This window comes from Astatotilapia calliptera, chromosome 18, assembly GCF_900246225.1.
Source record: "Astatotilapia calliptera chromosome 18, fAstCal1.2, whole genome shotgun sequence".
Taxonomy (NCBI): Eukaryota; Metazoa; Chordata; class Actinopteri; order Cichliformes; family Cichlidae; genus Astatotilapia; species Astatotilapia calliptera.
Window position 1 is genome coordinate 45044 of NC_039319.1, and position 27910 is coordinate 72953.

General features: G+C 42.8%; 2 protein-coding genes across 8 annotated transcripts in view; one reads left to right on the forward strand and one right to left on the reverse strand.

Annotated features, from left to right (window-relative positions):
* amph (amphiphysin) overlaps positions 1–14751 on the reverse strand; it is a 48557-nt gene extending 33806 nt beyond the window's left edge. For 2 of the 7 annotated variants that reach the window (XM_026148847.1, XM_026148845.1), the window contains exons 1-7: positions 14605–14751; positions 14089–14169; positions 13010–13064; positions 9862–9956; positions 9676–9771; positions 9491–9598; positions 9280–9365 (exon numbers count right to left, since the gene is read on the reverse strand). In XM_026148847.1, the coding sequence (XP_026004632.1) occupies positions 9280–9365; positions 9491–9598; positions 9676–9771; positions 9862–9956; positions 13010–13064; positions 14089–14169; positions 14605–14673 (590 nt within the window). In that variant the 5' untranslated portion in view covers positions 14674–14751. The remainder of the gene's footprint in view (positions 1–9279; positions 9366–9490; positions 9599–9675; positions 9772–9861; positions 9957–13009; positions 13065–14088; positions 14170–14604) is intronic. The other 5 variants (XM_026148844.1, XM_026148843.1, XM_026148849.1 and 2 more) reach the window with 3 other exon arrangements.
* Positions 14752–20649: 5898 nt separating this feature from the next.
* inhbab (inhibin subunit beta Ab) lies at positions 20650–25739 on the forward strand. Its single transcript, XM_026150907.1, has 3 exons — positions 20650–20696; positions 22219–22581; positions 24348–25739. Exons 1-3 carry the CDS (start codon positions 20684–20686, stop codon positions 25121–25123), a joined length of 1152 nt encoding a protein of 383 aa, XP_026006692.1. The 5' UTR covers positions 20650–20683; the 3' UTR covers positions 25124–25739.
* The last annotated feature ends 2171 nt before the right edge of the window (positions 25740–27910 follow it).

Consider the following 27910-nt stretch of genomic DNA (forward strand, 5'->3'; position numbering starts at 1 on the left):
CCAAACGAAGGCGTCTAGCCTGGATAGCAGCCGTGAGACGAGCTGATATCATGTTCTGTTACGTCTCCAGATATCAGCTGGTGTGCTCAAGACATTTTCATTCCGGTAAGTTCTAAATATGTTCACATCACACTTCATAGCTGAATAATATCATCGTCTCGGAACTTATAGAAATTGCGATCAAACATAGAATGGAGTGACTTGATTGGTTGATGTAAAGACAATAAATGAAATGAGACAGGAAGGACACAAATTGGCGTTAATAATTTACCCGATTATCAATGTGTTAATTTGCATGTACTTTACAATTATGGGCATATAATATGATAACGATATTTTAGCAGTTAAATGATAAATGTGTAACATTAATTATGGTGGGGGGTGGAAAATGGCTATTTCACTCGATGCACTCCAGCTGACTTAGTTTGACGACGTACTCAGAGTTTGGCGGCTTGAAAATAGCCAAATCTTGCACCCAGCCATTTGTAAATTGGATGTGCGCCTCCAGTGACTTGTAATTACGAAACTGGTTCGCTGTGTAAGCGCTTACTCCACAAACAAGATACGTGAAGATATCGGGGTAGGACAGTGGCGGTAAGTCGTCTGGGTCTTTACTCCACTGCCGTATTTCAAATGGGTCCAGATTTGCGATGCACTCTATTTTTTTTCAAGTACCGCTGCTTCGCCTCTGGACGCAATCGGTCTCTATACCGTCCGTTTTCTTTTGAGCTGCTTTTAAGCATGTTTCTTGTCGTCGTCGTTCCAACACAGTGTGTTTGTTTTGATTCGTAGACCCCGAAAATGGAGCTGCGCTCCCACAATGCATTGCGGCGTGACGTCAACTCCAAAGCCCTATAAACAGCATTCTGGCGTAGGTGTTGTTGTTGTCCAGGTGTGAGAGGACAGAGTGCAGTGCGATGGAGACTGCATCCTCTGTGCTCCTGTTCTGGCGGTATGCGAATTGGTGGGGGTCCAGGGTGGGGGGAGACAGGATTTGTAGTGTGCTAGGGCCAGCTGCTCTAAGCACTTAGTGATGATGGGGGTGAGTGCTACTGGGAGGTAGTCATTGAGGCTAGATGGGTTGGAGTTTTTGGGTATCGGGACAATGGAGGTGGATTTGAAGCAGGCCGGTACCACAGCGTGGGCCAAGGACAGGTTGAATATGTCTGTCAGCACTCCTGCAAGCTCCCCAGAACACGCTCTGAGAACACGCCCGAGGATGCCATCAGGACCTGCAGCCTTGTGGACATTACCTGTAATACCTACAGCATGTTCTAATCGCTCTAATAGGATATTATGGTCGACAGTATCGAACGCTGCACTGAGGTCTAGCAGGACAAGCACAGAGACGAGTCCACTGTCAGAGGCCATAAGAAGATCATTTGTAACCTTCACTAAAGCTGTTTCTGTGCTGTGATGAGCTCTGAAACCTGACTGAAACTCTTCAAATAAACCATTCCTCTGCAGATGATCTGTTAGCTGTTTGACAACTACTCTTTCAAGGATGTTTGATATGAAAGGAAGGTTGGAGATTGGCCTATAATTAGCTAAGACTGCTGGGTCTAGAGATGCTTTTTGAGTAAAGGTTTAACTACCCCTTGTGATGTCCACGGGTCATTTTTGTCCTCTAAAGAAATCTTTTGCTATCAAAAATGTGTTTTTTATTCATCAAATGGTCTGAAAATAACAGAAGTTATTCATTACTATACTATGAATGATTGGAATAAGTTTTAAGTAATTTGATTTATTTATGTGGTTTTTATTGAATTTTATAACATTGGTGGTCCTCGTAGGACAGAAATGACCCCAAAGTACAAAGTGTTGCAAAGAGCCGTATTTTCACACCATACTGCTTTCAAACATCTTTGATCTTGGATCACTGATGTGTGGGGTCAAGCACTGGTCATAACAACCACAACAGGCAGCACAATGAGGAGGCAGGTGCTCTATATTCAATGAAATTTTATTTATACAGCGCCAAATCACAACAACAGCCGCATCAAAGTGTTTCGTATTGTAAGGTAGACTCTACAATAATACATACACAGAAAGTATCCTCAAAAGCCTCCATTGCACTGGAGATTTGCATACTTTGATGAGCATACTTTTTTTTACCATGTTGTGCAAAGCAATGACCAGTAGGACAAAGCACATATTGTCCTCTAGTATAATGAGGAGGGAGAATCAATGTTCAGGAAGATCCAGGGTTAGAAGATATAGAAAATATTTGTCAATATTTAGAGCACATGCTACCCTTTCTCTGAAAAAGCACATCAGCCACCTGCAGAAGTGGAAGAAGGCTATGAAGTGAAGAAAAGTGATGAAGAATCTGAACTATGTTCAAGTAGCTTCTCAGGCATCCAGGACATGGTAGTCTGAGGAGCTTGGAGAGAAAGTGACTGGGCTTCTTGAAGTTTCTTGAATTTTCAGAATGTGAAACTGAAATAGAAGATGTGTCAGAGGACTACACATCATCCATTTCAATTATCAATCAATCAATCAATCAATCAATCAATCAATCAATCTTTATTTATAAAGCACTTTTCATACAAAAAAAATTTAGCACAAAGTGCTTTACATAGTTAAAAGCAGCCCACCCCACCCTCCAACTCACTCCCCACACTCTCATTAACATAAATGATGTGAATACACACATACACCCCCCCCCCCCACACACACACACACACACACACACACCCACACACGCGCACACTTAAAGAGTAAAAATTGGGCTGGGCTCGCATGAGCCAAGTGAGGAAACACTATAACAGGGAGCCGTCTGCACCGGGAGCCGGTCACAGACCGCAGCCTCCAGGCTGGGCACACAGCAGGAGGGAGGCCAAGGAGCCCCCCAGCCAGGCTGAGAGGACCCCCAGAGACCCAGCAGCCACGGTCAATCACAGCCCCGGTGCAGAGAGCGCCCTCTGAGGAAACACTGGAGATATGACACAATAGGATATATACAGGGTAAAACGATAAAGTAAATAAGAACAGGATACAATATAAATATAAATAGAGTAAGAAGATTAAAAAATGAATAAGAATAAAATCAATAAATATTAGGTAAAGTCTAAATTAATAATAGAATAACAGGATAGAATAAATAAGCATAAAATAAATAAACGCTAAGTAAAAGCTAAATTAAAAAGGTGGGTCTTGAGCCTGTTCTTAAAAACATGTACGTTCTCTGCGGCCCTGAGCTCCTCCGGCAGGCTGTTCCACAGACGAGGACCATACCACTGAAAAGCTGCCTCTCCGTGAGTATGTGTCCTGACTTTAGGGACAATTAAAAGGCCAGCACCAGAGGACCTCAGGGTCCGCGAGGGTTCGTATGGTAAAAGCAGATCTGAGAGATAAGAAGGCCCAAGACCATTAAGACATTTAAAAACCAATAAAAGAACTTTAAAATCGATCCTGAAACACACGGGGAGCCAATGCAGCGATTCTAAAACCGGTGTAATGTGGGCCCGCCCTCTGGTCTTCGTCAGCACACGAGCTGCCGAGTTTTGCAAAAGTTGTAAAGTTGAAATATTCTTCTTAGGAAGACCAGAGAGCAGGGCATTACAGTAATCAATGCGACTGGTAATAAAAGCATGCATCAGCATCTCTGTGTTGGCCCGAGAGAGAATAGGGCGGACTCTGGCTATATTTTTTAGATGATAAAATCCAATTTTGGTCACATGTTTAATATGTGGGATAAAACCAAGCTCAGAGTCAAAAATAACACCCAGGTTTTTCACTTGTAGCGAAGGACATAGTGAAAATGCCTCTAATTTAGACAAGAGTTTCTCTCTCTGAGCCTCGGGACCGACGATTAAAACTTCAGTTTTGTCCTGGTTAAGCTGTAAAAAGTTTTCTGCCATCCAAGATCGTATATCTAAGATACAGTTAAAAAGGGCATCCATTGGTCTGGTGTAATCAGGAGACACGGAGATGTACAGCTGAGTGTCATCAGCGTAACTGTGGAAGTTCACTCCATGCCTCCTGATGACACCGCCGAGAGGGAGCATATACAAATTAAAAAGTACAGGGCCTAAAACCGACCCTTGAGGCACACCACATGTCATTTTATGGATCTTAGAGGAGCATGTATCCATACTCACCATAAAAGATCTGTCAGAGAGATAGGAAGTGAACCAGTTGTGTACAGCACCAGAGAGGCCCACCATGTGTTTCAGTCTGTTTAAAAGAATAGCGTGGTCTACTGTATCAAAGACTGCGCTTAGATCCAGTAGCACCAGGACTGAGAGCTTTTGGGCGTCCCAGTTACATCTAAGATCATTTAAAACCTTTAGGAGAGCCGTCTCTGTGCTGTGGTTCACCCTAAATCCAGACTGGAATATCTCCAGGATCTGTCTATCATTGAGAAAATCAGTAATCTGAGTAAAAACAAGTTTTTCTAAGATTTTACTTAAAAATGGTAAGTTGGATACAGGTCTGTAGTTATTAAAATCATTACAATCCAAATTGCTCTTCTTCAGAAGGGGCCTCACCACCGCCGTTTTAAAGGCAGCAGGGAAGACACCCAACTGAAGAGAGCAGTTCATCATGTATAAAAGCTCAGCCTCAAAAAATCCATAAAGTGTTTTAAAGAGTGAAGAGGGGATTGGATCTAAAAGACATGTGGTGGGTCTCACTGTGGAGAAAACCTTCTGAAGGTTCTCAGCATTAACCAGGACAAAGCTGTCCAGTGTCTCCTCAGGTACAATCGAGCCCTCAGATGTGTTTACAATCATATCGCGATTAGATAAAATATCAGATCTGATGGCGCTGATTTTTCCCCTGAAGTGGTCTGCAAACTGCTCACAGAGCGAGTCTGTGGGGGTTCTTTGGGAGCTGTTAAAATCAGGGTTAAATAAATGATCTATGGTGGAAAAGAGGACCTTGGGATTATTTTTGTTATTACTGATTATTTTGGCGAAGTATGAATTTCTTGAATTCCTTAATGTATTATTGTACATTTTAAGTTGCTTGCAAAATATTTGATGGTTGATAGTATTTTTATTTTTCCTCCACCTCCTTTCTGCTGCCCTGCAATTTCTTTTGAGTTTTTTGACTTCTTCGTGATGAAGACAAAGAATCAAGCAGGAAAGAGGAATCAGCTGAGACAGAGGAATATTTGCAGTAACGTGAGGAAACACTGATCTGGTCTTCTAACCTTCCCAGTGACAGACGATGCCTGACTCTCTCATGTGCCTCAGAGAAAGATGATCTACCACAGTCCAAGCACAGATGCCAGGTCCCATACTCCTTCAGTGGCTTTTCTACTCGAGTACTGAAAGCATTATACACAGTGTATTCTGCTTGTATTCTGCTTTTTAACGTTCACGTGCCAATGGATGCATCAGAGACCAAGTTGGGGTTCAGTAACTTGCCCAATGACACCTTGGTAAGAACTCCAGACTAGAGCACACAGAGACTGAACCAACAACCATCCAATTAGCAGATGACCTGCTCTACAGCCAACTCAATGATGAACAAGGAGGGACAACAAGAGAGGAAGAAAAATGGACCGAATGCAGCTGTAGGCATATGTGGGTGTGTTGATTCTTACTGCCGTGCATCCAGTAGAATCGCTACGGCCAGTTTATGACATCCTGAGTCTGGTAGAGAAGTTTTAAAGGTGACACAAGATTAATCACAGAAGCAAAAAAAGGACATAATTTCTTGATAAAGACACAATAGATGATCATCGTTCATGACACAAACGTGCTCCCATTTGAGGTGTATGATGTGTGTTGGTGTTGACTTGACTTGAAACACAAGTGGGTGTTCCTCCTGCTGTGATGTAAGATCCTGGTACTGATGTGACTGTATGAGCACCAAGTCCCCTTCAAAGGACTCTGTCCCCTCCAACAGAACATCCAAGTAAACCAGGGAACTTTGAGACAAAAACATGGGCAGCATGTGATGCAGGTCCAGCTGTACATGGAACATGCTCTTGTGCGATGGCAAACCGTCTGTCCTGCAGTCAGGACACGCGAGTTGTCCCTAACATTGCAGGTTTCCAAAAGAAAACAATCACCTGTAACAGCTTGTTTACTGTATATGACCCTTGGCCTGCAACTGCAGAAAGAATGCTGTCCATGATGGGACCAGTGCAGAGGAATAAACCTGAGCTTCCTCCTGCACTTGGGTCAAATATGGACACGCCTTTGTCCTCATGAAAGTTTGCCTTCACTCAGACTCATGCCCTCCTACCATGCCAAAATATAGAAAACTGTCAGGCAATGAGTTGGAATAAAGTTGAATAAAACTTTGAAACACAGAGATGGATGATATTTTATACTTTATAAACAGTCAAAGCAAACGGGGTCATTTTTGAGCCCTGAGGACCACAGGTGTGATTATGTGCTGCCATTTAAAATTTATAAATGGTTCAAAAAAAGAATTCTCACTAAAGTTCAACATACAGCACTCTGTATGTTGAACTTTAGTGAGAATTCTTTTTTTAATTTTTAATTTTTATTTTTTTTTAAATATTTAATTTAATTAAATATTTAATTTTCTTGTTTTATTTTCGCTAAAAAACAGGGTGTATTTTTTGTAAACAAGGTCTGGTGGCCCTAAAATGTAAAATGTTGGGTAAATTATGTATTAATGTGTTGGTCTTAAGTAAAACTAAGGTGTAACACTGAATTGATTGACAATTTATACTTTTTACTTTAAAAAAACAGTCAAATGAAGTGGGGACATTTTTGACCCCTGAGGACCACCAGTGTGATTATTTGCTGCCATTAAAAAAATTTATAAACGCTTGAAAAAAAACTTTCTCACTAAAGTTCAACATACAGCACTCTCTAGTTATTCAGATAGTCAAAATTATCTAAACAATTAAATATTTTATTTTCTCAATTTGTTTTCGCTAAAAAACAGGGTGTATTTTTTGTAAACAAGGTCTGGTGGCCCTAAAATGTAAAATGTTGGGTAAATTATGTGTTAATGTTAGAGATGGACCGATCCGATATTACGTATCGGTATCGGTCCGATACTGACCTAAATTACTGGATCGGATATCGGAGAAAAATAAAAAATGTAATCGATCCATTAAATATCACGAAAGCACCTCACAAAACTTGCAACACGCCGTAACTCGCCTCAGAACGTTAGCACGTCGGAGCAGTATGCATCATGTGATAGAGCGGCTGTGGCATGCGGGACCTGTCGGTGGTCTGGATAGCATTTGGAGCTTCGCTAGCAACCCAGCATTTCATCTCCGACAAAGTTATCCCGAGAGAAGTAAAGCAAGTGTGTAAGTCCATCTCTGAATGTAAAGCATTCCTGCGTTAAGCTTAACAAGCGATATATGGAGCGACTGCCTCTCCTGCTGCTACTTCAATCATGAAACTGCTTAACGATCAGCTGATCGGCTTTTCTGTCGCGAGTCCGTCTCTCTAGTTTGCTTTTGGCCCACTTTGCACCAGAAAGAGGAAACCAGCGGCTGAACAACAGCAGCACGTTTAAGCTTGATCAGCTGTTGTTAGAATGTATTTAATGTTACTTTCTACTCCAGGATCTTTTTTTACGTAGCTGACGTAACTGTGCAGGGGCGGATCTAGCAAAGTTTAGCCAGGGGGGCCGATAGGGCATTAACAGGGAAAAGGGGGCACAAAGACATACTTTTCTTTCTTATTCTCATTTAAAATGTCGAGCTTTTAATAAATAATTATCTGACACCCAAAGTTTTAATCTGATGTAAAATGAATAGAAGTCCATTACTGTATATAGTGACTATTAAGTCTAATATATATACCCTAGTAAGCTATAGTACTTTTTCCTTTGGGAAGGTACCATCTGTGCAGTCTGCAATTCTGTTGAAGAAAGATGTTGAATCTATTTAATATTTCTTGAAAAATAATTGATTTCTGTGCATTTTTTTCACACTGCATCAAATTAAGGTTGATTACGTCGATTAAGCATCATGAGGTGGAGCGTGAGGGGTGGTTCCCTATTTTTTATTTTTTTATTTTTGTTGTTGCTGGGAGTTGGAACCCTATTAGTTAGGTTGCTTAATATTTATGCTAAGTACTCTTTAAAATACCAGAATAGGGAGGATGGTGTAGGTCTAAGTTTATTAGATTGATCAGTATTGCTGAACTATGAAATATTTTTTTTTGCATACAGGTATAACAGAATAGCTTTAGTGTAGTTGTTGTTTTAAACTTGAGTATGAACTTATACAAAATGCAGCAAGATATTTAAAAAACAGTTTTGTTGATTAAAAAAACACTATATCGGATTCATATCGGTATCGGCAGATATCCAAATTTATGATATCGGTATCGGTATCGGACATAAAAAAGTGGTATCGTGCCATCTCTAGTTAATGTGTTGGTCTTAAGTAAAACTAAGGTGTAACACTGAATTGATTGACAATTTATACTTTTTACTTTAAAAAAAACAGTCAAATGAAGTGGGGTCATTTTTGACCCCTGAGGACCACCAGTGTGATTATGTGCTGCCATTAAAAATTTATAAACGCTTGAAAAAAAACTTTCTCACTAAAGTTCAACATACAGCACTCTCTAGTTATTCAGATAGTCAAAATTATCTAAACAATTAAATATTTTATTTTCTCAATTTGTTTTTGCTAAAAAACAGGGTGTATTTTTTGTAAAGAAGGTCTGGTGGCCCTAAAATGTAAAATGTTGAGTAAATTTTGTGTTAATGTGTTGGTCTTAAGTAAAACTAAGGTGTAACACTGAATTGATTGACAATTTATACTTTATACTTTAAAAAACAGTCAAATGAAGTGGGGACATTTTTGACCCCTGATGAACTGCATTGTATGCAAATCGGGAGGACATCACAAGGGCTACAGCCAGCTTGAAGGCCTGTGGTACATAGCTGATTATTAGAGATAGGTTGATCATATTTAAGATCGAAGCATTAATTAATGGCAGGACTTCTTTGAGCAGTTTTTCTAGGAATGGGGTCTAAAAGACACGTTGATGGTTTGGAGGAAGTAATTATTGAAGTTAACTCAGAAAGATCAATTGGAGAAAAAGAGTCTAACTTAACATCAATGGTACTAAGAGTAGCTGTAGAAACCATCGCAGGTTGCTACATATGGCCTGGAACTAATCAGTGTTTTAATAATAACTTGTTCAATCTATCAGGGATCATGTACAAAAGCAGTCTTCTCTAAGATGTCAGTATTAAAATCCAGACTCAAACCAGGAGCTCGTTGTTCAGGAGCTTTAACCTTTTTTCTTATAAGTTACTCACCCTGAAATTTTAGTTGCCCACTCAAACCTAGCATGCTATGTCAAAACTCACCGATCCCAAAGAGTTGGCAGTTCTTCCTGTAGACCAGTATTCAACTCATCAAACACCTTCTGTGCCTTTTTGAGCTCCTCCTCTGCCTACAGACAAAGTTCATGATTAAATCAACTACAAAACACCTGCACAGATACAACAGCTGCACAGGTAACAGGAAACAGCTGATCCTTTATCTTGTGAATGTCCGTCTACACATGAAATGACTCACTTTGATCATCTTGCGGTCATTCTTCATCCCAGACGTCTGCATGGTTTCCATGTGGTGTCGGGCACTGTCATAGTCAATGAGTTTGCGGCTTCTTTTGGCGACACGGGTCTGAAACGAAAAGAAGTTGAGCTTTCATGACATGCATCCATTTCAGAAAATCATTCCCTAACCAAACTGTTGATTGCCTTGAGATCTGGAAACTGCTGCAGGTATGCATCCAGATTTAGCAGTGTCGAGTCCACCAGCTTGTTGTGGAAGTCTTCCCACAATGCATCACAGTCCTGCAGAAAATAGAAACCTAGGTTTATGGTACATATTTCAGGTGGATTTTGGTGTTCTTCTGTACTCTGGGATGTTTTTATGACTCTGACCTTCCCGATGGTCAGGACGTCATCCTTTCCATGCCAGTCGGGTTCATAGACTTCGTGCAGAGACTGAGTCAGGTTGATGGATGCTTGCTGCATCCCTGCCAATGACAGTACAATTTCAGCTGGTGGTCACAATGGCAACATTTAACTTTGCTACTCACTGCGTAAAGAAGATAAGCTTTTCTCTATCGTCCTGTCCGGAAATTTTAAATAGTGAGGTCAGAGCTCTGCCCACCTGCGCCATCTAACTGAAACCTTTTCTGTGAGGCTATGTTAGTTTACTCAGGAGTTGTAGTTCAATTTAATTCAGTTCCATTTTAATTATACAGCACCAAATCATAACAGTCACCAATTATTACTTCCAGGCTGGACGACTGTAATTCATTATTATCAGGAAGTCCTAAAAACTCCCTGAAAAGCCTTCAGTTAATCCAAAATGCTGCAGCAAGAGTCCTGACAGGGACTAGAAAGAGAGAGCAGATTTCTCCTGTTTTGGCTTCCTGTTAAATCCTGAATTGAATTCAAAATCCTGCTCCTCACATACAAGGTCTCAAATAATCAGGCCCCATCTTATCTTAATGACCTTGTAGTACCATATCACCCTATTAGAGCACTTCGCTCTCGCTCTGCAGGCCTACTTGTTGTTCCTAGAGTATTTAAAAGTAGAATGGGAGGCAGAGCCTTCAGTTTTCAGGCCCCTCTTCTGTGGAACCAGCTTCCAGTTTGGATTCAGGAGACAGACACTATCTCTACTTTCAAGATTAGGCTTCAAACTTTCCTTTTTGCTAAAGCATATAGTTAGGGCTGGACCAGGTGACCCTGGATCCTCCCTTAGTTATGCTGCAATAGACGTAGGCTGCCGGGGATTCCCATGATGCATTGAGTTTTTCCTTTCCAGTCACCTTTCTCACTCACTATGTATTAACAGACCTCTCTGCATTGAATCATATCTGTTATTAACCTCTGTCTCTCTTCCACAGCATGTCTTTATCCTGTCTTCCTTCTCTCACCCCAACCTGTCACAGCAGATGGCCCCGCCCCTCCCTGAGCCTGGTTCTGCTGGAGGTTTCTTCCTGTTAAAAGGGAGTTTTTCCTTCCCACTGTCACCAAAGTGCTTGCTCATAGGCGTTATAAATAGGGGTGGGTTTTAATAATCGATTCATCGATTAAAATGGATGCTGGCTTGGATAATGTAATATCGATTCATTAAAATCCTGAATCGATTTTTTTATATAAATGTATTTTGCCCAAAATTCCAGAATCTCAGGTAGAACGTCACAAAATTTCAACAACCACCAAACATTTAAAACAGTAAATGAGAGCAGGAACACGGATTCTGCACAAAGACGTAAACACAAAGCGCGGACCTGCGGATCAGAATCAGTGAGATGTCGCCTTTCTTACCTGACGGCACGGACACGGTCGGGGCTGAAAGCCAACAGCTCGCTGATTCTGATGTGTCGGCGGGTCCGCGCTTTGTGTTTACGCCCTTTTTGCGCTGATTCTAAAGCTGTTAGTTTGATCTCTCTCCAGACAATATTGACTGAACCAGCAGCAAAAGAAGATCCAAACTACGCTTCACATAAACATCGTCATGGACTCCCTCTGACTTTTGCTGTTTTGCTTCCACCACAATAAAATCACACTTCATGCACAGCTCTCTCTCTCTCTCTCTCTCTGTATACTTCAAGAACAGTTTCCCGTCTATCCCTGAAATCTGTTTTCTGCATTATTCGCTTGCTTGTTACACACCGTCTACCGTTGTTTACAGCGCTGTCGGCCGCTGTTTTTTTTTTCCTTTTACTTACTTCCAAAAAGAAAACCTAATTTCTGCCGTTCAACAGGCTTCTGAACAAATTTAAACTTTTTAAAATTATGCAAAATGCAAAACGCTCAGCTGTGTCTCTAATAAAACCGCTGTAACTTCAGAGGTGATGTTCATAAGTTGATTAATGATTTTCTTTCGTTTTTGATCTACTGCAGAATATTTTTATAAAATCTCAGGCCAGGAAAATCACCTCCATGTTTTCTGTGTTTTATCTTCAGCTGCTTTGACACAAAGGCCTCTGCTGTGATGCTCACACCTGTGATAAAGTCTCGCAAGTGTCAGCTTCCTTTTTATAGATACAAAAATATGTAAATGTACTGATCTGAATTATAATATTTCTGGCTGTCTGAGGCAAAATTTCCCAGATTCAAATCGAATTGAATCGAATCGTGGATCGAATCGATTCAGGACCTTGTGAATCGGAATCAAATCAATTCTAGAAATCAGTGACGATACCCAGCCCTAGTTATAAAGCACCCTAAAGCGACTGTTGTTGTGATTTGGTGCTGTATAAATAAAACTGAACTGGGCGCCTCCTGGGTGAGGTGTTCCAGGCATGTCCCACCGGGAGGAGGCCCCGGGGCAGACCCAGGACACGCTGGAGAGATTATATCTCTCGGCTGGCCTGGGAACGCCTTGGTGTTCCCCTGGATAAGCTGGAGGAGGTGGCTGGGGAGAGAGAGGTCTGGGCCTCTTTGCTTAGGCTGCTGCCCCCGCGACCCGGTCTCGGATAAAGCGGATGAAGATGGATGGATGGATGGATGGATGAGTTGAATTGAATATTGAATAGAATCCTAGTGAGGGGCAGCCAATCATAACAAAGTAGTCTTGAAGGGGAAGAAACTAAAAAAGCTTTTTTAAGACAGAGGATGAACTGATGCCACATTCCAGGTACCTCGTAATTCAGCAGTGGCATCACTCCTGAGTTCATATGTTTCAGTAAGAAAGTTTGCAATGTGAGAAAACAAAACAGGATTTGTTTTGGTTCTTAGCAAGATAGAGTCCTTCAGTTATTACTGACAATACAGCATAATAATATTTTTTGTACTTAAAAACTCCCCTGCAGCACATTCATGGATAGAGCCTGGTCAGTACTCTCTATGTCTTATTTAGTGAGTCACAAATACACCACAGTGGCAGTACAGATTCAAAGTTGACTGCCGCCATCTTGGACTGTTTACTTCTGTGGCTGCTCTGACTTTCCAAGTAGGTTGCAGCATTAGATAATGAAAGATCATTATAAACTGTGAATCATGCAAAGTGTCACTGAAGACGTTTCTTTCATTTGAGGTTTGTATCACGTAGATAATGAACCATACAGACCTTTAATGGCAGACATGTAGGCCTTCATCTCCCTCTGCAGCCGAGAACCTTCAGTCTGCCAAAGCACACACAAACGTGATATCAGTTATTTTACACTGGAGGAATTTGGTTTCCACATTTTGCAGAGGTTTCCTCCTGTTCAAAGGGAGTTTTTCGTTCCCACTGTCACCAGTTTCTTGTCTGAGTTTTCTCTTTATATTATAGGGTCTTTATCTTACAATATAAAGTGCCTTGAGGCAACCGTTGTTGTGATTATGCACAATATCAATCAAATCAAACATAAACTGAGGTTTTTCACACTAAAGGCATGAACTGAGCTCTCTACGACACAGGATTTGGAATCCAGGTAACTTAAAGTTTAACTCTGTGTTTTCAAGGTTACACAGAGTGTTTACGTCTTACCAGGTTACATTGCCATGGTAAGTGGTGCTGTACTCGCCTCACATATTCTGTTAACTGCCAACTAACGAATCAGATCTCTGGAAAATAAGGCCACTGCAGATCTGTTAGAATGGCTGAGATCTCATCTACAGCACGCCTGGGCATTAAAAACACCTGGTCACATGGCTGCCTGGCCCCTTTCAGGTCAAAGGGAAATTTGTTAAAGCATATATCATGCAGTTTCTCCCCATCAGAGAATGGCTTACCGTTTACCAGAAAATCACAATGTAATTTTGTTGCTTTTATTTTGAAAGCAACTCTTATGTTACGCATTTACATCTGTATAAAATTGAAAGTCTTTGAATTTTTGAAATTAATGTGAATGCTGATTAAACAGTGATCAAACATTGGTGTTTTTACATATACACTGTCTGACTGTGACACCTGCTCCCACCAGCAGTGGTTTATAATGAGGTCAAATATGGAGACAGTCAAGTTCAGCTTATTAACCAATTTGTCAGTAATTATCCAGCCTTTGTCTTCAAGTGTCAGTGAGAGCTGTACATCCAGAGCAGAGCATTGAAGTCTTCGACCTTCCAGCTCTGTATAAAATCTGTAAGTAAACTAAGCCAAGTTGACCTGGTAAATGGCCTGTATTTGTAAAGCACTTCACTTAGTTATCCCAGGTATCGTCTTACCTCCTGCCTCCGGAAGTTGATGACCACCTGTTCAAACTGCTCATCTTTGGTCTCGTCTGCTTTTCCCAACTTCTGCAGAACCTGAAAGAGAAATCACATCAAAGCGCCTGATAAACAAAACTAAGGTAGCACAATGACGTCATCACGTCGTGGACAACATTGTCGACCTTGGACCTGGGAAATACGTCACTAACGTCTTTAATTTTCAAGAGGAAAACGTGCGTGACGCGTTTTACCGCACACGTGACATCACGATCTGCTTCAGCCAATCAGAACGTGCTCTATTTGTTTTTGATGATTTCTCCGTTTCTGATGATTTTTCTCCTCAGCCCGTAGCTAATCACGTGACCTCCGAGCGGCTCAATAGCGGATGATCAGTAATACATCGATCCTCATGTGTGAGCGATCGGATTAGAGAGCGGCGGTGACCGGGCCTCCTGCAGCCTCCAGCACCGCTTCTCCATCCGCCCTCCGCGTCACCTCCATCACCTGCTCCTCCTCTCCTCCCCCTCTCACCTTCTCCTGGGCTCGGTTCAGGCGCTTCTGCACGTTCTTAGCGAAGATTCCCGTTTTAATTTCCGCCATGACGACCGCACCGAGAGAGAGCGGAGGATTACCGGAGACACGGGAGGGGGAGGGGTGTGTAAGTGTAGTGGGGCGGGGCCGAGGACTCTTTGCTCCTCTGATTGGACGGTGTGTGTGTGTGTGTGTGTGTGTGTGTGTGTGTGTCCGCGAAGCTTTCAGACTGTCACGGGTTAATCTGCAGGTGGAGCAGCTTACTCACGAGCTATTTCAGGTTTTAACTCAAATCTACAGTAAACAGGAAGTGATCTAAAGCCTGTCCTGACGTCATTAAGCAACAAAACGTTCTTTTTCTAGGTGAACAAACGTTAAGGCCTGACAGCGCATATGGGCTAAACTCCTGACCCTCGCATAGAAGCTCCTTCAGCTGTGACAGGTGTGACAGCTAACCCTAACAACCAGGTCTGGACTAATGGGTCATGATCTCTGATCAATAATCAATAAGGAGTGATTGGTTGTGTAGCAGCAGAGTGATCCAGGGGCATAATTTCCAGGTGGGTTATGAGCCCCCAATAATCCGACCCAGCCAATATAACCCCCACAATAAAATTATGAATGATCTTGCATAAATAGGCTGTTGATTTTCTTTACTCATTTCAGTTATTACCAGGAAAATAGTTGCATGTTTCGTCATCTGGGTATTTACCCACATTAATTATTTATTTAGACAGAGATCTTGACCCCCCCCCCCCCACACACACACACACACACGCACACACACACACACACACACACACAATGTTCACCACAAAGTTAATAGAATAATCAAAGCTAAAAAACACCTTTAATGAATATTTTATTTTATTTTATTCAATCCCCTGTGTGTGTGTTTGTGTGTATAATTACATCTGAGTGGCACTCAAACCCTAACCTGTGTGGGGCCACTTTGTGGTTTTTGTTTTTTTTGGGGGGGGGGGGTTTGTGTCCCGTTTGGATCTTTAGCCATCAGAATTGTTGTCTTAAGGCCAAGAAGGATGCCAAGCGGATTTATTTTACCAAGTGGATCATCATGGCCTTGCCATATTGGTCCATTTGATTGACCTTTATTATAATTATGAATTTATTTTATTTTCAGTTGCTACAAACGAGACAGACATGACTGGGGGATAGGACAGGGAGAAAGAATGAAAGAAAGAGAGGGAGAGAAAGAAAAACAGAGGGGAGAAGAGACGGTGAGAAGGGGGGGGAAGAAAGGAAAAAAACAAACAAACAAACAAAACACCTGGGTCACCTGTATGGAGAAAAAAAACAGAAGAGAAAGCAAACAACAAAGAGCAACATAATAAAAAAAACAGCACCATCACAATAAACTAACTAGCAGTAGATATCAGCAGATACTAAATAATAAACGATATTGTGCAGCACGCAAGATAGACAGCGCACAATGTGCTTTGAGGCAGCAGCCAAGAAAGCTGTAGTCCGCGTCTGTGAATACCCGTGTGTACACCTGTGTGCATACCTGTGTGGATCAGCATGCTTGTATTCCAAAGGTTTCTCCATGTAACGATCTGCTAGGGAGTGTGGGGAGCCACAGCCCCGTCCTCCAGGGTATGAAGCAGGTATGGGCCACTTTGTGTTTAAAGGGAGTTCTTCCTTCTGGCTTCGATCCTCAGCCCGTTGGTAGGCAGCTCTGAACACCTGAACATCCAGAGCACATTGGATTTTGTTGAAAAGGTGAGAGATGCTATTGTGGAGGCAGATGAAACAATGGTCTACCACAATTTAGATAGATTTTTTGATTTAATAAGTCAAAAAAAGACAGCATGCTGGGAAATGTATACCTGTATTTGCTGACTTTGATCTCTTTGAGGTAAATGTCTGTGATCCCGCTGACATCATTTCTGCCTCACTTTGTTTTCTGGCTTGTGTTTAAGAGCAGCGGTCCCCAACCCTTTTTTTGCGCCACAGACTGGTTTAATATTCAGACAATATTTTCATGGACCGGCCTTTAAGGTGTGGGAGATAAATACAACAAAATAAAATGATACGACCAAAACAAAAACTGTGGTATTTTGTAAATATAATAATAAATGTGAATTCACTGTGTAAATGTTTTACTTTATTAGCAGCGTGCTCCTGAAAAAACATTGAGAGTAACATCCTCCTCTCTGCCCCTTAATGCTCTCTGGTTGCTATGGTAACGCGTAAATATTTCTTTCAAGTAAAGACACACAACTACAAAAGAAATATAAAGTTCACTAAATTGTTTAGAAAATTTATTCATAACACACGGGAAAAGACCCAGGGAAGCCGAGTTAACGATAAAACCCCGAAAACCATACATTTCACACCCGAGCCTCAACTCTTGAGGCCCGGTACCAAACGACTCACAGACCAGTACCAGTCCGTGGCCTGGGAGTTGGGGGCCGCTGCTTTATAGACCAGTTTGTCAATGTGTCGCCAACAATGTCTGCCCCTGTCCAGGCCTGTAACACCTGTCAGGGCAGCATGAAGCACCTTGAGGCCCCTATCGATTGATTATCGCTTGGTGCTGTATTACTAAAGCTGAACTGATTGAATTTAATGTCCAGAAAAAACCAGCAGAGGGCAGCAGAGCCTCAAACTACATGCTGGAGAAGACTATCTTGTCTTTAAGTGATGACGAGATGAATCCTGCTTCCGGGCCCAAACTACTCTACGCTTAATAAGGCTTTTGTGTTTTTAACATGTTTTAATGTTTTGTATCTTGTTCTATTTAATCTCAACAAGCCCCTAAAAACAGTCAGTGATCACTGTCAGCTTTTCTCAGTTTTTATTACCACTGTTCATTTTAAAGCTCAGTTTTTAAAACCTTCCAATGTAACTACAGCCCATGCAGCAGTATATTAATGACTAACCTCGTATTGTGGATGGATTATCTCGGTTGTTCTCCTGACTGAAGTTTGGTCCGTTTACAGCATCCTGCCATGCTATTGCATTTGTCCCTAACTATTCTGAACCCTCACGTTAACTTTTATCGAGTGGAAAAAAGTTAGTGTTCGTCCTCCAGCTTTACTGTTTATGCTAACATAGCTGTGTCGCTAGCGATCACGTAGCACATCATTATATACCAGCTAGCCCAACTTCAGTAACCCTACAAACGTCACTGCCGTTTAGTTTTCTGTCTTCATTTATGTTGGACGTGATAGCAGAGCTGTACGTTTGAATTGTTTCATAAATCTCTCAGTCAGAACATGCTATATCATGTTTAGATGGAAGCTAGCGAGCTAACTTCCTGCTAACTTCTAACTCTGTTAAATTTAATAATTTTTATTTTCATGGAAGCCTGGATGTTAAACTTAATTGTTACACCTGGTAAAGCAGCAACGCTGATCGTTTTATTAAAGATGAAAAATTTAGACAGCTTTTAACTCTCAGTGATGCTGCAGTGTTCATTTGACCTGCAGCGGAGTTTGGGCTCAGGCACGGCTGATGACATCAGACTTAATGACCGGATTGTTTCCATGAGTCTTGCTTTTGTCGCGGTTCTGTTTGTGTGTTGTTGAAGTAAAAGATCGTTTCCAGCTTAGAACATTATTTAAATTTACTCTTGATCATCAGGCTCTGTTTCAGAGCCCCTTCTCTTCAGTTCTGTCTTATAAAGGTTACATTTGTTGTGACACTGTAAGAATACTGAGTACAGTTATGTAGTTCATAGGGTTAGTTAGCTGCTAATTATTCGTTCCACGCCAACCGTGTTCAGACATCAGTGGGTTTCATGTTGCGCTTCTCCACAGTGAACACTCACAGCATGTTAAACCCTGCAGTGTGTATTCGCACATTTACCCTCATTCAGTTTTCATGCAGACGTGTAAATTCGATGGGTGCACCTGGGGCACTTTGACCACTTTCAACATGCAGATTGGATTCTAACCACCAACCTTCCAAACACCACAAAACCCCACTACCTCCTGAGTGCTGTTTTCCACAGGTCAGTGTGTCTGGTGGGGGAAACCTGAAGTTCAGATGTAGAGTGTCAGTGGGGAAATGAGTCACTTACAAAGAAGTCACATGATCATTTCTGTCCAGTAAGATTTATTTTCTGTGCCGTGCGGGTCCTAATGTTTCTGCAGGTGTGCAGCTGATGACTCTGCCAGTCACTCAACAGCCATGTTGAACTGGAGATAAAGTATCTGAATTTCTGGAGCGGGACCACATCTCCAAACACGCTCCTTCCAGTTGTTATCTATATACAGTGGGGCAAAAAAGTATTTAGTCAGCCACTGATTGTGCAAGTTCCCCCACTTAAAATGATGACAGAGGTCAGTAATTTGCACCAGAGGTACACTTCAACTGTGAGAGACAGAATGTGAAAAAAAAATCCATGAATTCACATGGTAGGATTTGTAAAGAATTTATTCGTAAATCAGGGTGGAAAATAAGTATTTGGTCACCTCAAACAAGGAAAATCTCTGGCTCTCACAGACCTGTAACGTCTTCTGTAAGAAGCTTTTCTGTCCCCCACTCGTTACCTGTATGAATGGCACCTGTTTGAACTCATCATCTGTATAAAAGACACCTGTCCACAGCCTCAAACAGTCAGACTCCAAACTCCGCCATGGCCAAGACCAAAGAGCTTTCGAAGGACACCAGGAAAAGTATTGTAGACCTGCACCAGACTGGGAAGAGTGAATCTACAATAGGCAAGCAGCTTGGTGTGAAAAAATCAACTGTGGGAGCAATCATCAGAAAATGGAAGACATACAAGACCACTGATAATCTCCCTCGATCTGGGGCTCCACGCAAGATCTCATCCCGTGGGGTCAAAATGATCATGAGAACGGTGAGCAAAGATCCCAGAACCACACGGGGGGACCTGGTGAATGACCTGCAGAGAGCTGGAACCAAAGTAACAAAGGTCACCATCAGTAACACACTACAACGGCAGGGAATCAAATCCCGCAGTGCCAGACGTGTTCCGCTGCTGAAGCCAGTGCATGTCCAGGCCCGTCTGAAGTTTGCCAGAGAGCACATGGATGATACAGCAGAGGATTGGGAGAATGTCATGTGGTCAGATGAAACCAAAGTAGAACTTTTTGGTATAAACTCAACTCGTCGTGTTTGGAGGAAGAAGAGTACTGAGTTGCATCCCAAGAACACCATACCTACTGTGAAGCATGGGGGTGGAAACATCATGCTATGGGGCTGTTTTTCTGCCAAGGGGACAGGACGACTGATCCGTGTTAAGGACAGAATGAATGGGGCCATATATCGTGAGATTTTGAGCCAAAACCTCCTTCCATCAGTGAGAACTTTGAAGATGAAACGAGGCTGGGTCTTCCAACATGACAATGATCCAAAACACACCGCCCGGACAACAAAGGAGTGGCTCCGTAAGAAGCATTTGAAAGTCCTGGAGTGGCCTAGCCAGTCTCCAGACCTCAACCCCATAGAAAATCTGTGGCGGGAGTTGAAAGTCCGTGTTGCTCGGCGACAGCCCCAAAACATCACTGCTCTCGAGAAGATCTGCATGGAGGAATGGGCCAAAATACCAGCTACTGTGTGTGCAAACCTGGTAAAGACCTATAGTAAACGTTTGACCTCTGTTATTGCCAACAAAGGTTATGTTACAAAGTATTGAGTTGTATTTTTGTTATTGACCAAATACTTATTTTCCACCCTGATTTACGAATAAATTCTTTACAAATCCTACCATGTGGATTCATGGATTTTTTTTTTCACATTCTGTCTCTCACAGTTGAAGTGTACCTCTGGTGCAAATTACTGACCTCTGTCATCATTTTAGGTGGGGGAACTTGCACAATCGGTGGCTGACTAAATACTTTTTTGCCCCACTGTATGTTACCTCAGTTCTACATGCTTTTCGTTCTCGTCTATGTGCCCCACCCTCCCTTCCCTTTTCTTTAACTTCTTCTCTTCTATTTAGTGCATGGGGAACTGCCAGGCCCGGGAGCTGGCGCCAGTCCCCATCAAGGCCTTCCCCAAACCGCAGCTCAATTCATGTTCAAGCCATTCACCTTTATCGACTAAAACACTGTCAAACCTAAAATGAGGACGTGGGCCAGCAAGTGAAATGAAGCTTATGTGTAAGTTTAATAATCTGTAATCGCTCAACTGCTGCTTCTGTTCTTTTTCATCGCTTTTCCGCACTGTCAGTCTCAGCACTGACATCATTGCTCTAGTCCAGGGGGTGGGGAACTCCAGGCCTCAAGGGCTGGTGTCCTGCAGGTTTTACATGTGTCCATGATCCAACACAGCTGATTTAAACAGTTAAATGACCTCCTCTTGAAGTTCTCCAGAGGCCTAGTGTTGAACTACTCATGTGATTCAGGTGTGTTGACCCAGGGTCAGATCTAGAACCTGCAGGACACCGGCCCTCGAGGCCTGGAGTTCCCCAACCCTGCTTTAGTCCAATCATCTGCTGATCTCATCTTTATACAGGATGCTTCAAACAGCTTCTGCTTTAAATGACGTAACAGCATTACGTCATTTAAAAGTGAGATCAATCAAAAATTCACATCCACTTGAATTTTGTCAAAAAAAAGCACTTCTTGCCAGTTGACATCTTGAATTGATCAAACAAACGAGTGACTGTGTGACATTTTCAGCTGACGCTTGACCTGTGTTATGACGGCGTCACATTTGTAGGCTTTACAGCCGTTCAGGTCAGACATCTGCGGTCAGTTCACTGACATCCACACATTGAAATTCCCGATGTTTCTCCTTCCTGCCGCAGAGCTGACAGACCTGTGTTAACTTATAGGAGCCACTGACTCAGAGGGTCCCTCTCAGGTGAAGAGGACGCTGTAGGTCCTGACTCCCACCAGCAGAGGGCGTGCTGATGTCACTGTGTGTGCGTGTGTGGTAGTCTGTTTTGAGCACGCTCCATCTGCTCTGTGCAGGACTGGTCTTTAGAACAAACTCTCTCCATTCTAAAAATTTATTTCACACCGACAGTCTCTCCTCCACGTGAGGTGATGATGACGCTGCGCTGACTCATCTGTGTGTGTGTGTGTGTGTGTGTGTGTGTGTGTGTGTGTGTGTGTGTGTGTGTGTGTGTGGTGAATGAATCAGGGACACTACCTCCTCTTTCCTCCTTCCTCCTCCTCTTATGTCGTGACGTTCATTCAGGAGGAAACTCCACAAACAGTCCTGAGGTATTCTGAGAGACTTTGCTCACTGTGTGTGTGTGTGTGTGTGTGTGTGTGTGTGTGTGTGTGTGTGTGTGTGTGTGTGTGTGTGTGTGTGTGACTCACAGGGAAATACCTCTGTGGATGGAGGGAGGGATTAAACAGGCTGAGAGGTATAATTACTGTAACAGAGCAGAGAGGAAGAGTAGAGTGACCCTGCACACTGTTCGTTCAGTTCAGGACCACCGGGCCAGCACCAGGAGGACTAACAACACCAGAACATCCCTCACAGCGCATCAGACCTGCAGCAACTTCACGTCAGAGTTTCTAGTTTCCGCCCTGAAGTCTTTTGAATTTCAGAGGATTTCATCTGAAGAATCTCAAACCTGTTTCAAATAAAAACTCTACTGTCTTTTACTCTGCATCAGACCGCCAACCATTATGTGTTCTCTTTCTGCCGTGGTCTTTTCCATCTCAGCATGGCTTCTCATCGATGCCTCTCCGACCATCTCTCCGGCACCACGGCTGCAGGACTCGGCGGTGTCCTCTGACTGTCCTTCGTGCTCTTTGCCTCAGCTGAGGAGGAACTCGTCTTCGTCCGGAGCTCAGAGTGACATGGTGGAGGCAGTGAAGCGTCACATTCTCAACATGCTGCACCTGAGCGCCCGGCCCAACCTGACACAGCCAGTTCCTCGTGCCGCTCTGCTCAACGCCATCAAGAAACTTCACGTGGCCCATGTGGCTGAAGACGGCAGTGTGGAGATCCAGGAGGAGGGCCAGGGCACAGGCAATTCAGCACCACCCGAACCGCCATCTGAAATAATCACCTTTGGAGAGCCAGGTGAGTCCCACGGCACGTCAGGCGTGGTTTATCTTCTTGTCCTGACAGAGAACACATCCAGTTTCTGAGTTCAGGGTCAGTGTTATTAGTGTTATTAGCTCTGGTTAAATACAGCCGTAGAAAGTTTTCAGGCTCACCACTGAGCCCTCTGACTGGTTAAAGCTAATTCTGCGAGGAGGCGTCTGGCAGAAAAAAACCCTTTAATGTAAGAACTGAAGACACGATGAGCCTTTGACATTCAGGATGGATTAAAGAGTGTCTGTAGGGAACATTTTCTCTTGGCTGGGTTAGGGTTCGGTTATTAACGTCAGCAGATCCAGACTCAGTGGAGTCTGTAGAGTCAGACTCTTCAGAGGTTCACTGACCGTCAGTGATGTCAGACTGTCTGTTTGCTCTTTTAGCTCATTCACAATAATCCAAAGAGGTCAAAGTGTGTTTACAGATTTCAGCCACAGGTTTTCATGTTCAGGTCAGAACATTCAGCTCACATTCATGTGTTTGACTGCAGTGCTGAAACTTCCAGTTTGTCTCTGAGTGAAATAAACGTGTTTGTTCTGTTGACAGAAACAAGGAAGGGTTCTCTGATGGAACGACAGCCTTGTTTCTTTCATTTCTGAACCCCAAAATGTAAACTAACAAATCAACTTCTCATCAAAGTTCAAACAGTCACTGACGATGTCCATCAGACAGACTGGTGACCAATTAGCGGACAAACTTTACTTCAAACAGGAATGTTCGAATGATCTGCTGGTTTGGCTCACAAAGACTCAGAGTAACAATCAATATGAGAACATCTTAAATCCACAGAGTATTTTCACTGAGAACAACAGCTGGAGAAAGTCTCAACAGATGAAAGATGAGGGAAACATTGGTCTGAACAGCAGTAGATCTTTGCTGGCAGAACCTTTGCTCCTTGTCATTAACCTGCTCTCAATCCACTGTGACTTACTGAAGATGATGATGGTTGCAAAGCCTTTAAAATCTCCTGTGAATACGGACCCGTTACATTGCTGCTTTGCTTTGTTCTATAAATAGTTGTCTCTATCAAAAGGCCCCTCAAAGGATGCTCGCCCAAATTAGTGCACAGTAATTTGGGCGAGCATACCAAGTGATCTTAGCGCGTAAATAATCTGTTCATTCAGATAAATCTGGGCCTCACTAATTATTCTCTAACAGGAGACAAAGAAGGAAGCGCTGAGACAGGACGGGCCTTTTTTTTGTTGGGGTGGTGTCGGGTGGGTGGGGGCGGGGTTAGTGTCCTATATGACCAGGCTTGTTAACATCATTAACATCATTCCCTGAAATCAGGCCTGGTCTTTTTTTAGTGCCTTTCCTCATATTGAATATATTTAGAGGCTGAAGCTCCATTCAAGCTTTCACTGTTAAGAACATCGACTTTGTTCACTCATTAAAATTTCTATCTGGGGGCGTCAGCGGGGTCATGGTTTCAAGTTCCTCGTTTGTTCCCTTCCCTTCAGGGAAAAACAAACTGCCAGATGAAGTTGGTCTTTCCTAAGGCGTCTTCAGCACGTTTCATTTGATATCTTCCCAAACTCAGACACACCAACCCTAATCCACATTAACCCATCCAGTTTCCACTTAAAATACAATCTGAGAGGTCAAAGGTCAAAGACTATCAGACTGAATTCTGAACGCCCCTCTGTCATTGTCAAGGGTCAGAGATCGCACTGTTTTAGACTGAAATTTTCTGACTCTGTGTAGTAAATGGGACACAGCGCTAATGTCCTAACTATTCTCTTTCACAGGCGACGGGCCAAACGCGGTGACCTTTGACATTTCGAGGGAGGGCAGTGGCTCGTCTGTGGTGGAGCAGGCAAACGTTTGGATCTTCCTGAAAATGTCAAAGATGAACCGCCTGAGAAGCAAAGTGATGCTGCGGCTTTATCGTGACGATGATGACGAGGACTGTGTTTCAGAGAAGATGGCGGACACCCGTCGTAGTGGCTGGCACACCCTCGCCATTCCTCGCACTGTTCAGAATCTACTGGACGGCGGCAACAGTCCTCTTAGGTTACGGGTTTCCTGTCCTCTGTGTCTCGAAGCAGGTGCCGCTCCCATCCTGACGCCTGCAAACGGTGAACCGGCCACGGGACGAGATCAGTCACACCGGCCGTTCCTCATGGTGGCGCTTCGAGCTCAAGAGGAGGTGGCTAAGCGCCGAGCTAAACGAGCTCTGCAGTGCGATGGGAAAATACGCATCTGCTGCAAGCGAGAGTTTTACGTGAACTTTAAAGACATCGGCTGGAGTGACTGGATCATCGCTCCGGCTGGTTACCACGCCAACTACTGCGAAGGCGACTGTCCAAACCACATGGCAAGCATTGGAAGCTCACCGCTGTCTTTCCATTCAACGGTCATCAACCATTATCGCATGAGAGGCTACAGCCCATTTCAAAACATCAAGTCGTGCTGCGTGCCAACGAGGCTGCGAGCAATGTCAATGCTCTACTACAACGAAGAGCAGAAGATTATCAAGAAGGACATCCAGAATATGATCGTGGAGGAGTGCGGCTGCTCGTGAACAGCTGGCTTTTGCTCTGCTGCTTCTACCAGACGTGGAAAAGACTCTGGAAACTGTCAGAGAACCTCTGAGAAATATTCTATGAAACCTGCAACCTGCAGGAAGAAACATCTGATATGCTCTTTCCCAGGAAAGACAGTCTCCTGTGTTCAGTGAATTTTTGTGTTTCATACTGGGAGAGACTTTTCCACATTGGAATGTGCTGAGGATACTATGCAACGTGGATGTCTCTGTGTGCTTCATCAGTGTTGGTTTTCTGCTGCTCAGAGAACATTTCCACATTATTAGCATGTTCCAGCTGAAAGTAGTTAATCTGGTTGCTGAAGCCAAACGTTATTTTCGTTATTGTTATGAAACACACTGAATGTAGATATTTGCACAGTAATAGGTATTTCTAGATGCATTGCCGCAGTTTGGATTCAGATGAAAGCCAAAGACAAACGTTTGGTTTATTTTCCTGAGAGACAAACGGCTGAAATCCACCTGTGTCAGATTAAACCTTTAATCTGCTGAAACAAAAACAAACTGAAGACATTTCTCTTCACATCAATCTTTAATTGTAATATATGTTGTTTCTGTAATTTATTTCCATTGATTGTTTTCTCATTAAACGGACTACCAATCCACATTTTGTCTCTGTCTTTGGAAAACTCTAAATAACACAAGTCTTTGCATCTCAATGACTCTCTGAGAGTTCGTGCCACCCTCAGGACAAACCTTGCACTGCAAATATGAGAACAGCTCAGCCATTATGAACTCTTTCAAACAGGGGTGGGGAACTCCAGGCCTCGAGGGCCGCTGTCCTGCAGATTTTAGATGTGTCAGCTGATTCCTCAACATGTCCTGAAGTGCTCCAGAGGCCTGGTAATGAACTAATCATGTAATTCAGCTCTGTTGACCTAGGGTGAGATCTAGAACCTGCAGGACATCGGCCCTCGAGGCCTGGAGTTCCCCACCCGTTTTAAAAGGTTTATTAAGGTCAATCATGAGTTAATATCACAGATTTGGGCTGGCTCAAACATCACTAAAGTGTATCCTAACTAAAGCAAAATGAAGATCTGAAAAGCAGGAAGTGATTTCATTTACTGCAGATCAGTCATTTTATTTCAGATTTGGTGTGATTGCTGGCACCCAGCCGCTCGGTTTTCAGGTTTCAAAGTGGGGTTTTTTTTGCAACCAGCCTTTATTTGATTCTCGAACCCTAACTCTTTTCAGAGGAAGACGTGCTTATGGGAAACTTTCAGGCAGCTACTCTCTGATGGTATTCATGCTGTAAATGGTAAACAGACTTGTTCTTAAATAGCTCTTTTCTCCTCTAAGCACATTTCCTCTAAGCTTCATTCATACAGATACTTTTCTTCTATACTCAAGCACCTTTCAAACATCCACAAACACACTGACACCCTGATGGGTTCAGTATCTTGGCCTGGACATGCAGGCTGGACTCCTGACGCATGTGTTCAAAGACACCCAGCCCCTCAGCTCTGAGCTGAACTCTGTTTTCACACATTCACAAAGCCATTCAGAGCGATGGAGAAATCTGAGAGCCAGCTCTTTGTCTTCAGGTAAAAATGGGAGCGATGGCTGGCAGACTGAGAGGCTCCTTCACGTTCACCTCTGTCTGTTCTGCCCCCTGATTGGCTGTTGACAGTGGTAAAGTTAAACCTTTCGCAGGCTGAAAGCAGCGGAGCAGCCAGCTGGCATGGTGGCGCTCTGTTTGTTCACTGACCTACAAACTCATCGCTGAGTTAACAAGTTGGTTTAAGAACCACAAAGACTGTTGAGGCAAACCCAAAGAATTCTGGGTACTGGAGCACAGAAACACTTGATGAAAAGAGCCTGAAACACAACATCAGGAGTCAGTTTCAAACGTGCCCACAGAGCTGCAGGCTGAGAAAAAGGGTTGTAGACAAAAGTACAGAAAAAAACCAAACAGAATGCAGAAACATTTAAGCTAAGATGCCTGTGATTGGCTGGAAACAGGGCCAGTACCCTCACCCATTGAATCCTGGGAGAGACTCCAGCAGTTACTGAGGTTATCAGGCTTATCAGCACTCTGGGCACTGATGAAACTCTTTGGACAATGACCAGCTTCAGCTCAGAGAGGTACTATTTGGAAGGTTTGAACTTGTGGAATTTGTGAGAGTTTAACTTTTAGCTTAAATTGTTTAAATTCACACAAACAGAGATATGGTTTAGATGGCAATTACATGAGAAAACCACCAATAACATCAGTCCATTGTCTTTGTTCTAAACAAAGTGAGATCCTTACAACTGACGGGTTAGATCCCCAATAACACAAACCATCATGAACAGGCAGAACATATACTGTAAAAAAAAAACAGGAGTCAACGCTGCTCTGAGCCTTTATATTTCTATTAACACTTGGTTAAAATGTGTGTTCTTGTGAAATGTGTAGCATGTTTCCTCTGTATAAAACAATACATTATTACCATTAGAAATGAGTGGGATACCCTTTGGTTACTAAAGCTGTGCTGTATGAAAGAGTTGACGGGACAGATAACAGATAGATGTATTGCCTGTAAAACAGAAATCATTCCTGAAGGTTTTGTTTATAATTAATGACATTATATATAACGTTAGTGAGAATTCATGTTTGGTTTCCACAGGTCTACATCGGGCATCAGTTCAATTCATTTTTATTGAACTGAAAAAAGGAATTGAATTTATATCATGACGACAGTTGCCTCACTGTGTTTGATGAGCCTTATTGTAAGGTAAAGACCCTACGATAATACACACTGTAAATGTATTTTACAAGTATTA